Raw genomic sequence first — 18606 nt, 5'->3', positions numbered from 1 at the left:
ACGCAACTATCCCCTCCCCTTTTCATGAAGCATGGCGGCAACTTCCGAACTTACCAAATTGGTTTGGTTACGTGATTTCTGTGCCCTATTGCCCATACACCCTCTGCAGGACACAGAAGACGTTTCACGTACCCCACTGAGGCTGCGTCGCTGATACAGCCTACCCGAATTTTAGCCAAGTGTCTGCCTGGAGCTTTTTATTGTCGGCGCTTCGTGCGTTTAGATGGCACTGTGGGTACTCTCTAGTTTGTATTATGCCTGTTGCCTTGCCCTATTAATTGGCCTGTTTACGCCATTGTAAGAATATCCAGCGAGGTAGTAATCTGAATGAACCAAATGACAGTTTATTCAAACACACACAACGGCCCTACTGGTCGTTCATTAGAGGGATACAACCGTCGGTTGCGGATCAGTAATCTGCTTTCATTTGCGTGCATAAAAACCATTGCACAGGAACCGGTTGCTAATGTATGCAGTTATTCATTCAATGCAAGAAGAATTTCTGGTATTATTACACTTTATTTTGCTGTTGTTTTAACAACAAGCGGATGATTACTATGATTACGGGAAGGTGCTGTGCTTCCACAGTCACTATATCACGTGTCTTGACGCTTCATTCATCTCTGTTGCCGCAATTAGATAGTTATTTAAGTTACCGGTTCGGTAAGCGGCCAATTTTCCAATGAGAGCGGAATACAAATCGCTCGCAGACATAGCTTTGTATTTATATTTATGCATGGTTAAAATACACTCCGAGACTCGAGTGCCGCATCTCGCATATAGGATCATTGTTGTTTTGGGACTTCAAGCCCAATAAATGAATGATTGAATGACATAATACATTAATCAAGCAATTAGTCAGTCGATCATCGCGTCACCTACGCTATCGCACAAGCCGCGGAATTTCCGTCGCCATTTTTTATACAGAAGGCACGGAAGGTGGTGGTGTAATTAAATTAATTTCAGTTTCTACACTAAGCACCAGCCTCGTCTGGAAACTCAAGTTGACCCTTGCATCATAAAAAACACCCCCTTCACCCTCGCCACCACCTCCACCATCCCCACATCATCATCATCATCATCATCATCATCATCATCATCATCATCATCATCATCATCATCATCATCATCATCATCATCAGCAGCAGCAGCAGCAGCAGCAGCAGCAGCAGCAGCAGCAGCAGCAGCAGCAGCAGCAGCAGCAGCAGCAGCAGCAGCAGCAGCAGCAGCAGCAGCAGCAGCAGCAGCAGCAGCAGCAGCAGCAGCAGCAGCAGCAGCAGCAGCAGCAGCAGCAGCAGCAGCAGCAGCAGCAGCAGCAGCAGCAGCAGCAGCAGCAGCAGCAGCAGCAGCAGCAGCAGCAGCAGCAGCAGCAGCAGCAGCAGCAGCAGCAGCATCAGCAGCAGCAGCAGCAGCAGCAGCAGCAGCAGCAGCAGCAGCAGCATCAGCAGCAGCAGCAGCAGGCAGCAGCAGCAGCAGCAGCAGCAGCAGCAGCAGCAGCAGCAGCAGCAGCAGCAGCAGCAGCAGCAGCAGCAGCAGCAGCAGCAGCAGCAGCAGCAGCAGCAGCAGCAGCAGCAGCAGCAGCAGCAGCAGCAGCAGCAGCAGCAGCAGCAGCAGCAGCAGCAGCAGCAGCAGCAGCAGCAGCAGCAGCAGCAGCAGCAGCAGCAGCAGCAGCAGCAGCAGCAGCAGCAGCAGCAGCAGCAGCAGCAGCAGCAGCAGCAGCAGCAGCAGCAGCAGCAGCAGCAGCAGCAGCAGCAGCAGCAGCAGCAGCAGCAGCAGCAGCAGCAGCAGCAGCAGCAGCAGCAGCAGCAGCAGCAGCAGCAGCAGCAGCAGCAGCAGCAGCCGCCGCCGCCGCCGCCGCAGCCGCCGCCGCCGCCGCCGCCGCCGCCGCCGTAAACTTAAGTCAACTCCACCAACGCCGCAAGGGGCGCAGGAGCCGCGCGTGGTTACCGCAATGCCAAAGCTACGTGCTTTCTTCCATAACTTTACCAGTGAAAACACATATGGAGCACAAAGGAATTCACGCACCGCTGTGCTTTACAGTTAGGGGGGGGGGAAGACGCTGACCGAAAACAGTTTCTTTTTTCGAGTCCTACAATTGGCAACACTCGCCGACCCACTCGATCGTCTTGTCTATCATGACCTCGCGCACCTAGATAGAGGGCTGCAAGGGGGATGCACAAGCGCCGGGTATACCTGGAGGCAGTGGCAAGGGCTGCGTACTCGCATGACAGAAACACATTTTATAGTAGAAGTACTTCTTGGGCTAGTTGGTCATGCATAGCGATTACAAGAAGAACAGTGCAATGTTGTCGGTGCAAAAACTTTATCGAGTTCTCACTCCGTGGCCGAGAAAAATCAATATCCAGCATGAAGTTACACATCTCTTCAAATTTTCCCACAGACACCACGCGCCACGCACTGTCAAGTTCCGCATATGTAATATTTATTTCGTGGAACTGGAAACTGCAGGCGATGCAAGAGCGCTCGCGCAGGCAGAATAAATTGAGAAAACGACTTTTGTTACTAGGCGTGGCGAAAGTAAGTCCATTCCCTCATATTCTATGAAACGTCCAAGCATGTAAGAGCGTGAACTGAGATTCTTGAATAAGTTATTGTCCACTTAGAATGCGTCTTTTCTGTGAAATCTGTAAAAAAAAGAAAAAAATACACTACAAAGCTGTGCCCAGTACAGTAAAGCACGTCGAGAGTACCTATCACGAACATGTCGATATCTGAACACAAGCACTTTAGGACGTGCTATGGTTAAATTTACATATTAGGCTCCCGAAACACTCGTAATAAACAAACGCTTTTTTAAGCGGAGCTGTTAAGGGCTAGTTGCCCCAGGATATGTCCGCGTGTAGAAAAAAAACTATCATCATTAGCATTGGCTCGAGCGTCGTCGTCTTCTTCCACAGCTGGCTCGTTGGCGCCCCTCGGTTTGCGCTCGTGCCGTTGGACGCCGCGCCGAGCACGCGTTCGTGACACTGCTCCCGCGTTCGTCGTTATCTTCTTCCACAGCTAACTGGGTGCGTGGCCGCTAATCCTTCCAGCGCAGAATTTCACTTCTATTTTGCCTTCGTAATGGGGAGGTCGCGTTTACGGGGGTATGAGCCATTTGCTTAAGGGAATATGAGCCATTCATGAGCAACTGACGACGTGTCCTAACGCGTTTGAGCAACGCCGTCGTGAACGCGCTCGGGAAAGGGCTGGTCGTCGACGTGCCGATTCCAGCGTGAGGGCTTCCGAAGCGCCTAGGCGAAACGTCAGCGAAGAGCCGCAGGCCCCGATTTGAGGGAGCGCGATGTTGATGCCAAACGTCATGCTCTGTCATGCGTCATGCTCCAAGAACCAGACAACGGTGGAGCACGCCTCGATAATGCTTGCGCCAACTTCTCCGGTGCGACGGCCAGGTTTCAACGCGAGTTTCTCAACCGTAACGTTCATGATAGACATGTTCGGTTGGGCGATGCCCAACGAGGATACCAGGGGCGGATCCAGGTTTTTTATGAGGGGGGGGGGGGTCAGCTTCTGTCAATGATGATGATGATAGTAGTAGCCTTTCTTATTTATCGAAATTCACCGTTTCTGCTCGCGATAAACTCACGTTTTATATGTCTAGAGCAACACCTGTAGCCCACCCTGGTGGCACAGTCAGCTCAGGCGTTGCGCTGCTGAGCACGAGATCGCGGGATCGAATCCCGGCCGCGGCGGCCGCATTTCGATGGAGGCAGAAAGTGAGATGGTAATAGTCGCTGTGAACAGTCCAATTAACTAAAATTGAACAATTATTTTTGTCGACTGCAGTAAGTGGGTATGTTTGTATTGAAAACTTAGAGGCAGTCGTGTTTCGTACTGCAGTCAATAAAAAGTTAATTATTCAATTTTAGTCAATTTGGCTGCTGACAGCGATAATTATCACCTGACTTTGTGTCCCCCTGGCCACATAACTTATTTGCGCAAGTGCTCTTCACGTGCCTCCCAGTGCCTAACTTTAAAAAACCATAATGCTTAATTTTGTATTGTTTCTTAAAATAAAATTTGGAATGATCTGTTGCAGGTTCGTTATAAATGCGTAAGCACGGGTCCGTCTTTGGAGTTCTGTTGGGACACCTTGTTTTCCTTAAGGATATTCTTTGTGTTCGGCTGAGACACCTTCGTTTGCTTTGAAGCTCCAACGCGGCAACCACTACGCTGGTTGTTTACGATATGCGAATCACCGCGTATGAAGACTCACGACGCCACCTACAAGAAGAACGATGTGTTTAATAGCCGAGAGCGCGAGCCAGCATCTTCATGTTTTGTTTCCCGCGCGACGCCATCCTTTTACACAAGGCGCGTATCTGCTCCAGTTTCTCTAACCACGCAACGCCATCCTTGGCCCACGGGCTGGCGTTGACCGCTGACGTCACGCTCCCCCACTTCGCAGCCGCTGCTCGAGACTTCGCCCGGCTGCGCGAGAACGCCCACTCAGATAAACGGATCCAGCGGCTTTGACCCTACTATGCCTAATGTACGGCAATAAAACTGCGAAGTTCCAATGCAAAACTTGTAGCGTACGAACGGTACTGTGCTCGTACTGGATATTGTCAACGTGTAACTGTGATCACAATGAGTGCTACGGTTAAAAAAGTTGCCCATGCGTAGTTCTTAGTTTAGCTGTTGTTATTTATACAGGGTTTGTCCGAAAAGTAATGTCAGTGAGTCGATTAAAAAGAAATTATTGATCAGATCGGTAGAACACAATAAAAATTTTTCAAAATAGGCTCCTCCTGCGTCGTTACATTGCTTCTAGCGAGATTTCCAACCATCGAAGGCATCACGGTAGGCCTCCTTAGGAATGTCCTTTAGAGCCTTCGTGCAAGATTCTTCGACTTTGCCAACTGTCGCGAAATGATGTCCTTTCATGGGAATTTTCAAGCGCAGAAAGAAGAAGAAGCCTGGGAGAGCCAGGTCAGGACTGTAGGGCGGCTGGGGAACCGTTGACTTCTTTCAATCGGCCAGGAAGCGGGTCACAAGGAAGGCGGTGCAGGCTGCATGGTGCGTTGTCATGGTGAAGTTTCCGATCGCCGCCGATATCAGGCCGGGTGCGATGAATCCTTCGTCTGAGTCGCTTGAGCACTTTCACGTAGAATTTGGCGTTCACGGTTGTGCCATGGGGTACAAACTCATGGTGGACAAGGCCACTGATGTCAAAGAACACAATCAGCATGGTCTTGAACTTTGACTTGCTAATTCTGGTCTTCTTGTGGTGAGGGGACGCCGAGATGTGCCACTTGGCACTTTGCCTTTTTGTTTCGGGGTCGTATTCAAACACCCAAGTCTTGTCACCTGTGATGACATTGTCCAAAACGTGGGGGTCACTTTCGCACAAGTCCCAAACCTCCTGTCATGTTTCAACTCGGCTTGATTGTTGGTCGTCCATTAATATCTTGCGCAAGGTCTTCGCGCACACTTTTCGCATTTGAAAATTATTCGTCAAAATCACGTGAACGGTACTTTTTGAAATGTTTACTGTATGTGCCATAAACGGACACTCAAACGAGGGTCTGAGTACAAAATATATCTCGCGCGCGTCACATTTTCGTCGCTGATGGTCGTTGATGGCGTTACAGAGCGGGCTTCATCGCTGACCTCTTCACAACCTTCTAAAAAGACGTTGTGCCCCCGGTAAACTTGACGTTCTGACAAACAATTATCACCAAAAGCTGTCTTTATCATTGGAATAGTTTCCACTGCAGACTTGCCGAGTTTCACACAAAACTCGATGGCAATCCTTTGTTCCAACGAGCTCTGCATTACGGCTTGCACGGTAAATAAAAATTAGTCGACGAAAAACCTTGTCCTTACTCTCCAGATTGTCGCGGACGACTCAACGACCACGCGTGCGTATGCTAACTTCCCCTTCCACCAATCCCAACTGGTCTTAGCGCGCTGCGACGTTTAGTCGCTTCACAATATAATCACTGACATTACTTTTCGGACAAACCCTGCATATGAACATTTCCGCAAGTGGTCTCTTTCATTAAGCAGGTTAGTCGCGGAACCGATGACACCCCAAGGGGCAACTAAGTTGATCAGGCGCGAAGGCTCTCGCGCGGACATAGGCTGTTTGGCAAAAGGGAAGACACCTACGGGACGAGTAAGGCACCGCCGGCGCCAGGAGGTCCAAAGTGTTCATGAGAAAAAATAACTACGGCAACTTCGCGACACCACATCCCGTCGGAATACAACTAAGCTTGTGAGCGAGCTAGCTTTACTTCTACATGGCTGATATCACTGGTACTCGCGAAACATACTTTTGAAGAATGCTGGTGGCCATATTTTCTTGCGACAGGGCCATCCCCCTGTCAGCGAGGGGGCGATGCAGAAATCTGAGGGGGGGGGGGGTCAGGACATCCGGACATCCCCCCTGGATCCGCGCCTGGAGGATACGCCCATTCCCATCGTGGGGGAAATATTCGCTACAGCAGACCCACCATAGTCACAGCTTCGCTGGCTTCCATCTTCACAGTAGTGGAAGGACTTTAATTCTTTTTCGGCATATCTGAGGACAGATATTGCACAATGCTTCTAAGGGTATTTCACTCAGCGAGAAAAAAAAGTTATTTTGAGCAAGATCCAAAAATATTTATTGGTTTGGAAGCTAGTATTAACCCGCCGTGGTTGCTCAGTGGCTATGGTGTTGGGCTGCTGAGCAGGAGGTCGCGGGATCGAATCCCGGCCACGGCAGCCGCATTTCGATGAGGGCGAAATGCGAAAACACCCGTGTACTTAGATTTAGGTGCACGTTAAAGAACCCCAGGTGGTTAAAATTTCCGGAGTCCCCCACTACGGCGTGCCTCATAAACAGAACTGGTTTTTGTACGTAAAACCCCATAATTTAATTCAATTTAGAAGCTAGTATTTTATTATTTATGTGTGGGAAGTTGTGGCGATTAATGGCTTGTGGTATACTTACGGCACCCCGCAATGCTATAGTGCAGCTCGCGTAGAGTTCGCGATTTTGTCTAGAATGACCAACAGAGTAATCAACACAGCACTGGACCTTTCAACCACCCGAGTAGCTGGAGTAGAATTTATTATGGCAAATTCATGGTCAAATGTTTCGGTAGCCTTCCTGAATGCGACGACGTGAGACTAAGCCTGACGCCTAGATTAAAGTCATCTTGAAAGTTACAGAGGCTGCCTAGTCTTCTACCTGCTATTCGTAACAGGAGTATCCGGCAGGTTGCGTGCATATTATGCACGTGTGCTTTCGGGGCCGTCAAATACTGACTCAACACATTCTAGACATCGCTCCTCGAGTTTGGTAGACATGCCCACTTCAAGCCGGATATTAGAATTCTATCGATACGTGATAGATATGGTGAATATCGTAACGTACGAGTGGAGGAGAATGGAATAGTGAGATAGTCGAATCATTGCAAGATATTCTGGTTATTTTGCAGCTGATTTTAGAAATAACCGGATGGTTGTTCCCGCACGCAGGTAGAGAGTACCGCGCCTTAGAAATGGACTGCGCTGATCGCTTTTAGTAATGGTATGTTCTACAGATTTCTTTTCTCCTCGACGTATTACGTAAGGGTATATCTAAGGCTGCGCGTGTCTCGCACGTGTATTTAGAAGACGGCAGCATTTCAGTTTGATTCAGTGCGTGGAAGTACTTATAAAACGCGCTAATCTTCTTGTAGTCTTGAACGCGTAATTTGAACGCGTAATTATTTTTGTTTCTTAATGCGTGAGTCGCCCGCAAGAGTTTTGACCGCAAAGTGAGAGCGAGTCTGATAGTACATCCGTGAAGTCAACAAGGTTCTCACTGGCACTATTACGTGCGCTAATAACGGATGTAGAGTACGAACTGACAGTTCATGGCGTTTGTGCCGCATATGATATTTCAATGACCATATAGTTAAGGTAATGTTCTGTTCGATTTTTTTATAGTATAGTAATCTGAAGGTCGTAAGTGCGAATCCTCCTCTAGTCCACTACATTTTAAGACATGGAGTGGCGCCTGACACCGGCAAAAAAAAAAAACCATCGCCGAGAGCTAGCGGGGCTATACTAGTCAAGGTGCAACTAAATTAGGAAGGCCCACTAAGCTTCAACAAAGTCACTTCTTCACCACAACAGGATTTGGCCTCCCTGGTGCAGTATTCGGCCGCTACCTCCCTAATGACTCCTGCAATTTACCCATGGCCCTCAGTCCCCAGCGGCTGCGGAGCACTTGACCAAGGCGGCAGTCAGACCTGCGACGCGGCAGAGGGTGCTATGAATCACTGGGTCCGGACAGGCCGCCAATGGAAACTGAACCTGGCAACGTTCAACACGCGCACAATATCGAGTGAGGCTAGCCTAGCAGCGCTATTCGAAGAATTATCAGGTATTGCCTGGCATATTATTGGCCTTGGTGAGGTGAGAAGAACTGGTGAGGCTTATACAGTGCTGACTAATGGCCACGTCCTCTGCTACAGAGGTCTTCTTGATAGGAGAGAATTCGTATTAGGATTTCTAGTCCATAGGGACATAGCGGGCAACATTGATGAATTCTACAGCATTAATGAGAGGGTAGCCGTCGTCGTAATAAAGCTAAATAGGAGGTATAGAATGAAGGTTGAACAAGCCAACGCCCCAACCTCCAGTCACGATGATGAATAAATAGAACCGTTTTATGAAGATGTTGAATTAGCAATGAGAAAGGTGCAAACTCAGTAAACTGTAGTTATGGGCGACTTCAATGCAAAAGTGGGGGAAAAAGAGGCTGGCGAGGAAGCAATTGGCAACTAAGGCATCGAATCTAGGAACACTAGAGGAGAGATGTTGGTAGAATTCGCGGAAAGGAATAGGCTCCGAATAATGAACACCTTCTCTAGGAAGAGCAGCAACAGGATGTGGAACTGGAAAAGCCCCAATGAAAAAACAAGGAATGAAATAGATTTCATACTCTCTGCCGATCCCAGCATAGTGCAGGATGTAGAAATGTTAGGTAGGGTAAAGTGCAGTGGCCATAGGCTAGTGAGGTCTAGGATTTCTCTGAATTTGAAGAGAGAAAGAATAAAGTTAGTCATGAAGAAACAGGCCAACATAGACGCAGTAAGGGTAAAAACAGACCATTTCAGGCTGGTGCTTTTGAACCGGAAGATACAGACAACATAGAGGTAATGAATGAAACCGTATCTAGGTTGATCTCAGAATCAGCAATTGAAGTGGGAGGTAAGGCACCAAGGCAAGCAGTAGGTAAGATCTCCCAAGTAACAAAGGACCTAATAAAAAATTGGCAAAACATGAAATTGCCAAACTCGAGAGATCAGATAGAATTTGCTGAACTGTCGAAACTGATCAACAAGAATAAAGTAAGGGATATCCGAAATTACAACGTGAAAAAGCTTGAGGAAGCAGTAAAATATGGATGCGTCATGAAATCAGTGACAAGCAAACTAGGAAGAGGACAAGGCAAAATGTATGCACTGAAAGATAAGTAGGGTAATATCATCAGCAATTTCGATGACATAGTAAAAGCAGCGGAAGAATTCTGTACTGGCCTGTACAGTTCCCAGAGCAGCCAAGCTACTTTCATTCGAAGTAGTGATGAACAGGATACAGAGGCCCCTTCAATAACTACCGATGAAGTTGGAAGGTCCTTGAAAGACATGACCAGGGGAAAAGCTGCTGGAGAAGATAGAATAACAGTCGATTTAATCAAGGATGTAGGAGATATCATAATTGAAAAGCTTGCGGTCATTTATACGCAATGCCTCACGACTTCATGTGTACCAGAAAGCTGGAAGAACGCCAACGTTATACTCATCTATAAGAGGGGAGACGCTAAAGAATTGAAGAATTATAGACACATTAGCTTGCTTTCAGTATTGTATAAAATATTCACCAAGGTAATTTCAAATAGAATCAGGGCAACACGACTTCAGCCAACCAAGTGAACAGGCTGGCTTCAGGAAGATATATTCTACGATGGTTCATATTCACGTCATCAACCAGGTAATAGAGCAATCTGCGGACTACAATAAACCTCTCTATATGGCTTTCATAGATTATGTAAAAACATTTGATTCAGTAGAGATACCAGCAGTCATAGCGGCATTACGTAACGAACAAGTACAGGATGCATACGTGAAGATATTGACAAATATCTACAAGCATTGCACAGCAACCTTGGTTCTCCACAAGAAAAGTAGAAAGTTACCTATCAAGAAAGGGGTCAGGCAAGGAGACACAATCTCCCGAATGCTACTTACTGCATGCTTAGAAGAACTGTTCAAGCTCTTGGACTGGGAAGGCTTAGGAGTGAGAATCGACGGCGAATATCGCAGCAACCTTCGGTTTGCTGATGACATTGTCCTATTCAGCAACAATTGGGATGAATTACAGCAAATCATTGAGGACCTTAACCGAGAAAGTGTAAGAGTGGGGTTGAAGATTAACATGCAGAAGACAAAGATAATGTTCAATAGGCTGGCAAGGGAACAAGAATTCAGGATCGCCAGTCAGACTCTAGAGTCTGTAAAGGAGTACGTTTGTCTAGGTCAATTACTCACAGTGGACCCTGATCATGAGAAAGAAATTTACCGAAGAATAAAATTGGGTTGGAGTGCATACGGCAGGCATTGCCAAATCCTTACTGGGAGATTACCACTGTCGTTGAAAAGAAAAGAATAATTGCATTCTACCGGTGATAACATATGGGCCAGAAACTTGGAGGTTAGCAAAGAAGCTCGAGAACAAGTTAAAGACGGTACGAAGAACGATGGAAGGAAAAATGTTAGGCCGCGCTTTAAGAGAGAGGAAGAGAGCGGTGTGGATCGGAGAACAAACGGAAAGAGCCGATATTCTAGTTGACGTTAAGCGGAAAAAGTGGAGCTGGGCAGGCCATGTAATGCGTAGGAAGGACAACCGGTGGACCATTAGGGTTACAGAATGGATGCCAAGAGAAGGAAAGCGCACTCGAGGAGGGCAGAAAACTAGGTGAAGTGATGAAGTTAGGAAATTCGCAGACGCAAATTGGAATCGGCTAGCGCAAGGCATGGGTAATTGTAGATCGCAGGGATCATCCTTCGTCCTGCAGTGGACATAAATATAGGCTGATGATAAGCTTATAGCGACTCCTGATGCTACCACTGTGAATAAATTGCTGCCAAAGCTGCCAATGGTGAATTTTTTATCTCAACTTCTTTTTTTGTGCTTTTATGAGAATAGCGGAAATTGGTAATGCTACGTTACCTCCCGATATCCTCAAGTAGTGACATCCGTTCCCGCTATCGGGTCTGTCATTTTTGTTGGTTTCTTTGTGTACTAAATATGAGGATGTATTTAAGGAAGTTCAGCGTCAAAAAATGGAAACACTTTTGGAAAACCTGAACATTTCTATCACAGCTGAGAACTATTCTAGTCACGTCATATTTGAAATGTTACTACAGCTCGAAACGGGTTACGCAACAAATCTGAAAAGAAATGGGTACGTCAAAGAAAAATAGCATGTAGCTTACCTATAAGAAGGAAAACGAATTATGCAGTATACAATAAAAAGAAGCTTACAGCGCTTGCCACTGTGAACACGCAATCAACGGAAGGAAACGTCCACTTTCCGGCAGTGCCGGTATGTTGTAGCGATGCCTTTTTGTTGCCAATGCCTTTTCACGCTTATCGCGCTTTGTCAGTGGTCAGAGCGACGGTCCGCTCGCGTTATCAACGGCACCAGCCGCCCGTGAGCGATGGGTGATAAGACTAGTATAGAATAAGTCATAATTAAGTAGAGTGTACTAGACAATGGTTGAGTGGACCGAACGGCGCTCTCCCGCTGAGGCACCGCATGTGGAAAAATTGTGCGAGGGCGCTACGAGCGAACTGCATTGGGGGGGGGGGGGAGAGACGGGCTCGGCGGCATATTGAACGTACTTTCGCTGCGGGCGCCAAGGCCGATTGCGCATAGTACGCTATTAAAATAGCGCTTTATTTCAACTGCAAGTTTATGTTTACACCATTTTGCCAAACATATATATTTGAGGCATGAGTTATACAATGCGACGTCTTCAATTTTGCTGTCGTTGTCAAGCGCGTCGTCTGATAGCGAGCTGGCGTTCGCTACGCGGACGCTGGCGGACGCCCAGTTTTTCTCGCAGAACGTCTTTGCAGTACATCTTTTTAAAAAATGTTTTAGTTGCTTTGGTTTGGTAGCCCATGACTCTTGACGGCAGGTACCGAATGTAGGTTTAGCCAGGTCAACTGCTGTTTTTACCACTGTCATCTAAAAGTAACTGGTATATCAGCAACATGATGCTATACGTAAGAAAATTTGATATTGATATCGTGTCATTTTACGCGCGCTTGTTGTTGGTCGAAATTACTCAGGGACAATGATCGAAGAAAACAATATTAGAGTGAAATAAACCAGGTTTATTAACTGCGTGGCGCAAAGAATGACCAATGTATTTCTAGCTAATTTAATCAAAAGTTACGTAGACATATATATTCACGATATGCATGTAAAGGAAAAAAATATCAAATATGCTAAATGCACTAATTGAAAAAATGAGAACTCCCGACAGGAATAAGCACACGTGTTTGCAGTAACAAACACACATATTAGTGAACACTGCGCATAAAACTCTCATTCGCAGAAATAAATTCAAACCAGGCACGAACATCTTATATATATATATATATATATATATATATATATATGCAAGTCTTCTTGATATACTGTGCGACGCCGAATACTCGTTTCCGTTCGAATGTAACGCATAACCGCACTTTTGAAGTCTCAAAGGTGAGTAGCCGCTGCAAGTGAGGATTGTTGTCCCGAATGAGTGTGCTGCCGGTGAGTCGTAGCTGTTGCGCAGAGGTGCAGTTCCGGAGAAAATTAACGCACCGGTCTTAGTAATCCTTCTTAACAACTTCCTAGCTGTCATTCAATATAAACGCCCCGTTTTGGGGCAGCCTGTAAATCTAGTGCTCCATGTGTTACCACACCTGTCTTCTTTAACGAACGCAACAGTTCTGCACATATCTCTACGTGTATGTGAGACATGCCGTTCCTTTAGCTGTTTCACTATGGTCGTTTTGATAGTGCACCGGATAACTAACTGAAAGCAGCCATTTATAATATACAAGCTGCTGAGCTGAGCGGACATACATTTGGGAACGGCATTACATTTATGTATGAAATATGGGATAAGCGTAACATTATTTTCTCGGAAATCAGACTCGACAGTAATTTATTTTGTTGACACCCCTAGAAAAAAGCCGAAGAATGCAGCCACCTGCTTTTTTCTTTTTTTTGTTAATTAATTTACACAGCTTGTTCGGTTTTACGTGGCAAAACCGCGATATGATTATGAGGCACGCGGTTTAGTTTTCACCACCTGGTTTTTTTTAATGTGCACCTAAATGAAAGTACACGAGTCTTTTTCCATTTCGTTACCATCTAATTCCGCGACCTGGATTGAACCCACGAGCTCCAGTTTAGCAGCGCAACGCCGTATCGATTATATGTATAGCCACTAATTAGGCTACCGGGCAGGCTTTCTTCATTTTCTTTTATTTTTTTTATTTTTTTAAGTATCGACTGGAAAAAAGATTCCACGTACTGCTTACAGCCAAATATTAGCACATAGAATGACTAACTAAAACCGTTTTCGGCGCTCGAGGTCCGACTGCAATAAATGACCCCGTACCAATTACTCCGCATTCTATTACACGAGAAAGGCGGAAACTTGACTGGGATGTTGCGCTGCAGCTTACTCTTTTTTATTCTATAATAACCCTTCCTGTAAACCTGAGTACAAGGCGCCGGATGGGGCAGTATGCTTTACTTGTTTGAAGCTGCCAGCAGGAAGGTTACCTATGTTTCTTCGTCTGCGTTTCTCTAGACCTACTCATAGAAAACTATATGCGCAACAATACACACGAGAGATACATGCTGCTTGAAGAACAAGAAAAATATTTGATCTTCAAAGGAAACCGTGCAATAACGCAGTAGAATGTAAGCCGACGCTACGGCCGCAATGCACGCGCAAACACCAGGCGGCATTAAAAAATAAAAGAGAGAAAGAAAGGCATTTATTTATAAGGCATAAATACACGTCATATGCAATTATGAACACGATTTGGGCGGTCTGAACGCAAATATACCAACGCGTGAAGTAGTACGAATGACCCTGCCGAGCAGTATATATCGCCAGCAGTTTTCAACCCCCCGACCTTGATGCGGCCCAATCCAGCTCGATTGCAGCGCCGCCACAGTATTTTTCCACGTCGGGCGCCTCACTGCAAAGCATGCGCCGCCCCAGCCGCTCGTCGCACTCGACCGTATTCTAGTACACTCTAGTCATAAGGCATTGCTACAAAATACCGGCCCAGTACTCTGCTCGAGACGCGTAATAGCAGCTTAGAGCAAAGTGCACCTGGGCAATCACAGCTCGCTCATCCTCAGTCGAATATTCGTGTCGGTTCGTTTGCGCGCGCTCTTAGCGGCGCGCATGCCGGCGACACATAAACGCGGCTTTGGTGAAGAGGAGGAATGGCCGGCTTCTGCGTAAGCCGAGAAACACACCCGCCTCTGTGACTTGCCGGCTCAGCGTCGGCGGATGTCAAAGTCGCGGGCGTCCACAGCGCAGAAAAGGAAGGGAAGACGCGCTCGGGCGGGAGGCTGTTTGCTTCCGCTTACTGTTGCCTGCCGAGCCCCCACGTGTACGTTCAGGCCGGAACCTTGCACATCCTTTCCCGCGCCCGATACATAGAGCGGCGGACCTCCGCGAAGACACGGATACACATGCGAAAAAGGCCGTCGGCACTGCGCAGTGCTCCACACACCGTGCGACATCGAGTACCGTAAACCAGCGTGTACGAGTTCCAACGGCTAGTCTTCGCTCGTCGTCGTCGCTGCTGGCTCGACCTTACTGGGAAGGTGAGCTCGTGCCTACGTGAAAAAAAAGAAACATACATACTTTACTGGGAACGTTTCACAAGGGAATTTAACGAAGGTGTGCCTCGTGACGAGACAGGCAAACTATCCGTGGCGCTGCTACGCTTGCGCTTGGACGCTAGCGCAGCGACCACGAGACGAAGCTGTCGAAGTGGTCGTATGTTTTGATTATACCTATGTTGAACTCTTGTTTGCAGTGGGCGATGAAGCGTGCTGTTGAAAATTCTTTTTGTGATCTAGTAAAGGTATAATCTTGTTTTCTTCTTTTTTTGTTGTCGGAATGCTCTGCTGACTAAATATTGTTGAGATAAAGTGGCATTGAGAATGGTGAAGTGGCATTTGCTGAATGAAGTGTTCCCGCGCGTTATTACAGGATTATTACATAGTTGGTTTTAAAGAAGTGTAATAACGTTATTTTGCCCACCCCCTCTTCGACGCGCCTAGCATTGCAATTTTTGCTACAGTTACTAAGCTGGGATCGGCGTGCGCGACCAATCGGTGAAAGCATAAGTTACCTGACAAAAAAGATTATTAACATAAATAAGAAGATAGATAAAACATCAGCAGTTATGCTTCAAATTTTGTTGACGGTAGGCCAAACTGTTCGTGCAGTCGTAGATCTTGCAGTTTCCGGTTCAGAGATTTTTATATCTACTTTCACTATCAGTGGTGAATATGTTACAAAGATTCCACGGTTCCATCATACCCCCTTCCGTGCATATTGCCTGAAATAAATGACAGCCTCGTCTGTAAAATATAAAGCCACTTCTGAATTCTAATTAAGGCATAATTTTGAATCATGTCTTGATGGAAATAGATCAGCAGTCGAAGCGTTACATGCACGTCTTCGATAAGCAATTCTCACAATTTATGCAGACTTCAGTGTGCAATCTTCCCAACCGTTTGTTGAGAAATTAGGGCGGTAAAGCAGTCAGCTACCTCCTCGTGCGCTTTTTACTTCGCAGCCTGCGTGACTGGATATGCGCGTAAAGACGGCCTCTTCCATCGATTGTTGCACCTTGGGTCCTGCACTTGGTCGTTATAGAGGCGCTCATTTTCTGCATGGCCCAAGTCTACTATACGACAGCTGTTAGAGAAACTGGTTGTGCTGTATTCGTTCCTCTGTCCGTCCTTTTCGTTACGCCATAGACGTCAGCGCGAAGTATTCGTCAGACCATCTCCTCGTCCTCGCCACAGTCGCCATAAAAAAAAAAAAAAACAAGAAGAATTAGTTCCCCACCTCCACTGCATCGCTCCCACTGCAGACAATCCGAGCCCTAGCCCATCGGCATATACGTAAACTGCACGGCACGGCGAAGGAATAACGTTACCACGGCCGCGAGTGGCACTGCCTAAAACTCCCAGCTCTGGGTGTTACACTGTTACACTGCGATAACTAAGGCGCCGATGCAGTTCCGAGGTAACACGCGCTCGTGTTCCCCGTGATAACTACCAATGCTATATATATATATATATATATATATATATATATATATATATTGTACCGGAGCACATCGGCACCAGATCTGGGCCAGCCAGTGTGGAAGAAGACTTTAACGGTCGTGTGGCATAGGTCGGCGCACTCACTCATGAGTGCACTCACTCGCACTCATTTCATAGGCGTGAGGGCGAGTGAGTGCCAGTGAGTGTGAGTGCAGGCGAGTGCTAGTGAGTGCCAGTGAGTGTGAGTGCGAGTGAGTGCGATTGAGTGCCAGTGAGTGTGAGTGCAGGTGAGTGCGAGTGCGAGTGAGTGCCTGTGAGTGTGAGTGGAGGTGAGTGCGAGTGAGTGCCAGTGAGTGTGAGTGTAGGTGAGTGCGAGTGAGTGCCAGTGAGTGCGATTGGAAGTGAGTGCGAGTGCCAGTGAGTGCCTGCGACTGTGAGTGGAAGTGAGTGCGAGTGCGCGTGAGTGCCGTGAGTGTGAGTGGGAGTGTGAGTGTGAGTGAGTGTGAACGTGTTGAGTGCCTTTGAGTGTGAGTGGAGATGAGTGTGAACGTGACTGAGTGCTGTGTGAGTGGAGCTGAGTGTGAACGTGACTGAGGGCTGTGAGTGTGAACGGGGTGAGTGCTTCTGGGTGTGTAGAGGTGAGTGTGAACGTGAGTGTGAGTGCAGGTGAGTGTGAACATGAGTGAGTCGTTGTGAGTGGAAGTGAGTGTGAACGTGGTGAGTGCTTAAACGATAAGCAGCGGTGATATCGGTTCACCTTGCTTGCGGAAAAATGGAGGCACGTTGTGCGTACAAGCTCACTCGTGGTGATGACTTATCGCACTAGCAGATTGTGCACGCCAAGATAGAAACCACTCAGTAAGGTCATAATAATCCAAGGATCAGGCATGAGTGAGACAATGTATAATAAGATGAGTGGATATATTATATTGCGATAGCAATTATATGGACACTCCACGCGAACTTCTGCCGTGGTCATGGACGTCGTTGTGAGGTTCCGTATGAAGTCCAAACACTGTAAAATCATCGCAGCATGCCGGCGGTACGCTGCGTGTGCGAGTGCAAGCTTGCGAGGGTCAGCCGACACTTTCTGCTCAATCTCGCGAGCGCGAGGGAAAAGGCGAAGGGGGGGGGGGGGGGGGGCGAAAGCGCGCTGCTTCGGCGGCCGCGTGGGTGTCGTATCACAAAAGCGATATGCGACGTGGAAAAAGGGCGCGCGCGCGCGCCTCCTCTTCAAAGCGATTTGCGACGTGAACAATCTTCAACTAGAGCCGGTAACTTCGTACACGCCGTGTTTTCGACGTTTAGTTCGCTTTGAAGCGAGAGGCGGCACGAAGGTCAATTCGCTCGTGGCTATAGCTGCGCCTCCTTACTCCAGCGTTCTGACAGCGAGTTTCCGCGGTCATCGAGCGAGATGCGTTCATGTTTACCTGTTCGCGCGTGACACCGTGCTTGTCTATTTAGTTAGTAGGTGAATGTTTACAAGTTTATACGGCCCATTAAACTACTATCCTTGCTTCGTATAGCTCTTTACTAATTTGCTATCGCAATCGAAGCTTCGCCTTTCGGACGAAACTGCGACATTTTCTTTAATACACCAGGGAATATGTATGGGCTGGAGCGCTGATGGCAGACATATCCAAATCATGCCCGGCAAATTTTGCCATGACTTCCACTGAGTGAAGACGTTTAATACCGTGTGATTTGCTACAGCTTCGCTGGTCATCCGCCTTCAGAGGGTGGAATGGTTCCTCATTTTCTTCCTGCTTCCCTCTTAAACGTACACGTACAGGCTCCTTATATAAACAGGCAGAGCGGAAGAGGGACTAGCCAAGTTAGCACAGAGTAACAGACACGCACGCTCGCATACATGGAGAAAAAGCTAAGATGCAATGATAGATACCGCTTTGTTCACCCTTTTGTGTTTGTTTCGGCGTTAAGTGGTTGACTAAGTATACGGACAGTCAATCGCTCCCTCTATTTCCCGCTCGCCATTACCAAACCGATGGCCGCAGGTGGTTGCTTGTTATCCCCCGTCATCTGCGCTCGGACATATGCACCGCCTTCCACGACGATCCTCAATGCGGCCACGCTGGCGTATTCAAGACTTACTCCCACCTACGCCTGAGGTATTACTGGCGCGGCATGTATCGATACATTCGCCAGTACGTGCGGTCATGCCTTTCGTGCCAACGCCGCAAGACTCCCCCTCATAGCACCGCGGG

The 18606-nt window shown here is 47.4% G+C and overlaps 1 protein-coding gene across 1 annotated transcript; it reads left to right on the top strand.

Annotated features, from left to right (window-relative positions):
* Positions 1–223: 223 nt before the first annotated feature.
* Positions 224–2228, top strand: LOC125943237 (ice-structuring protein 4-like). Its single transcript, XM_049661996.1, has 3 exons — positions 224–235; positions 1266–1619; positions 2154–2228. The coding sequence occupies exons 1-3, from the start codon at positions 224–226 to the stop codon at positions 2226–2228; spliced, it is 441 nt and encodes a 146-aa protein (XP_049517953.1).
* Positions 2229–18606: the final 16378 nt, after the last annotated feature.

Source organism: Dermacentor silvarum, chromosome 1 (assembly GCF_013339745.2).
Source record: "Dermacentor silvarum isolate Dsil-2018 chromosome 1, BIME_Dsil_1.4, whole genome shotgun sequence".
In the NCBI taxonomy this organism is placed as follows: domain Eukaryota; kingdom Metazoa; phylum Arthropoda; class Arachnida; order Ixodida; family Ixodidae; genus Dermacentor; species Dermacentor silvarum.
The sequence above is the reverse complement of the archived record's forward strand: the minus strand, read 5'-3'. Positions and strand labels throughout refer to the sequence as shown.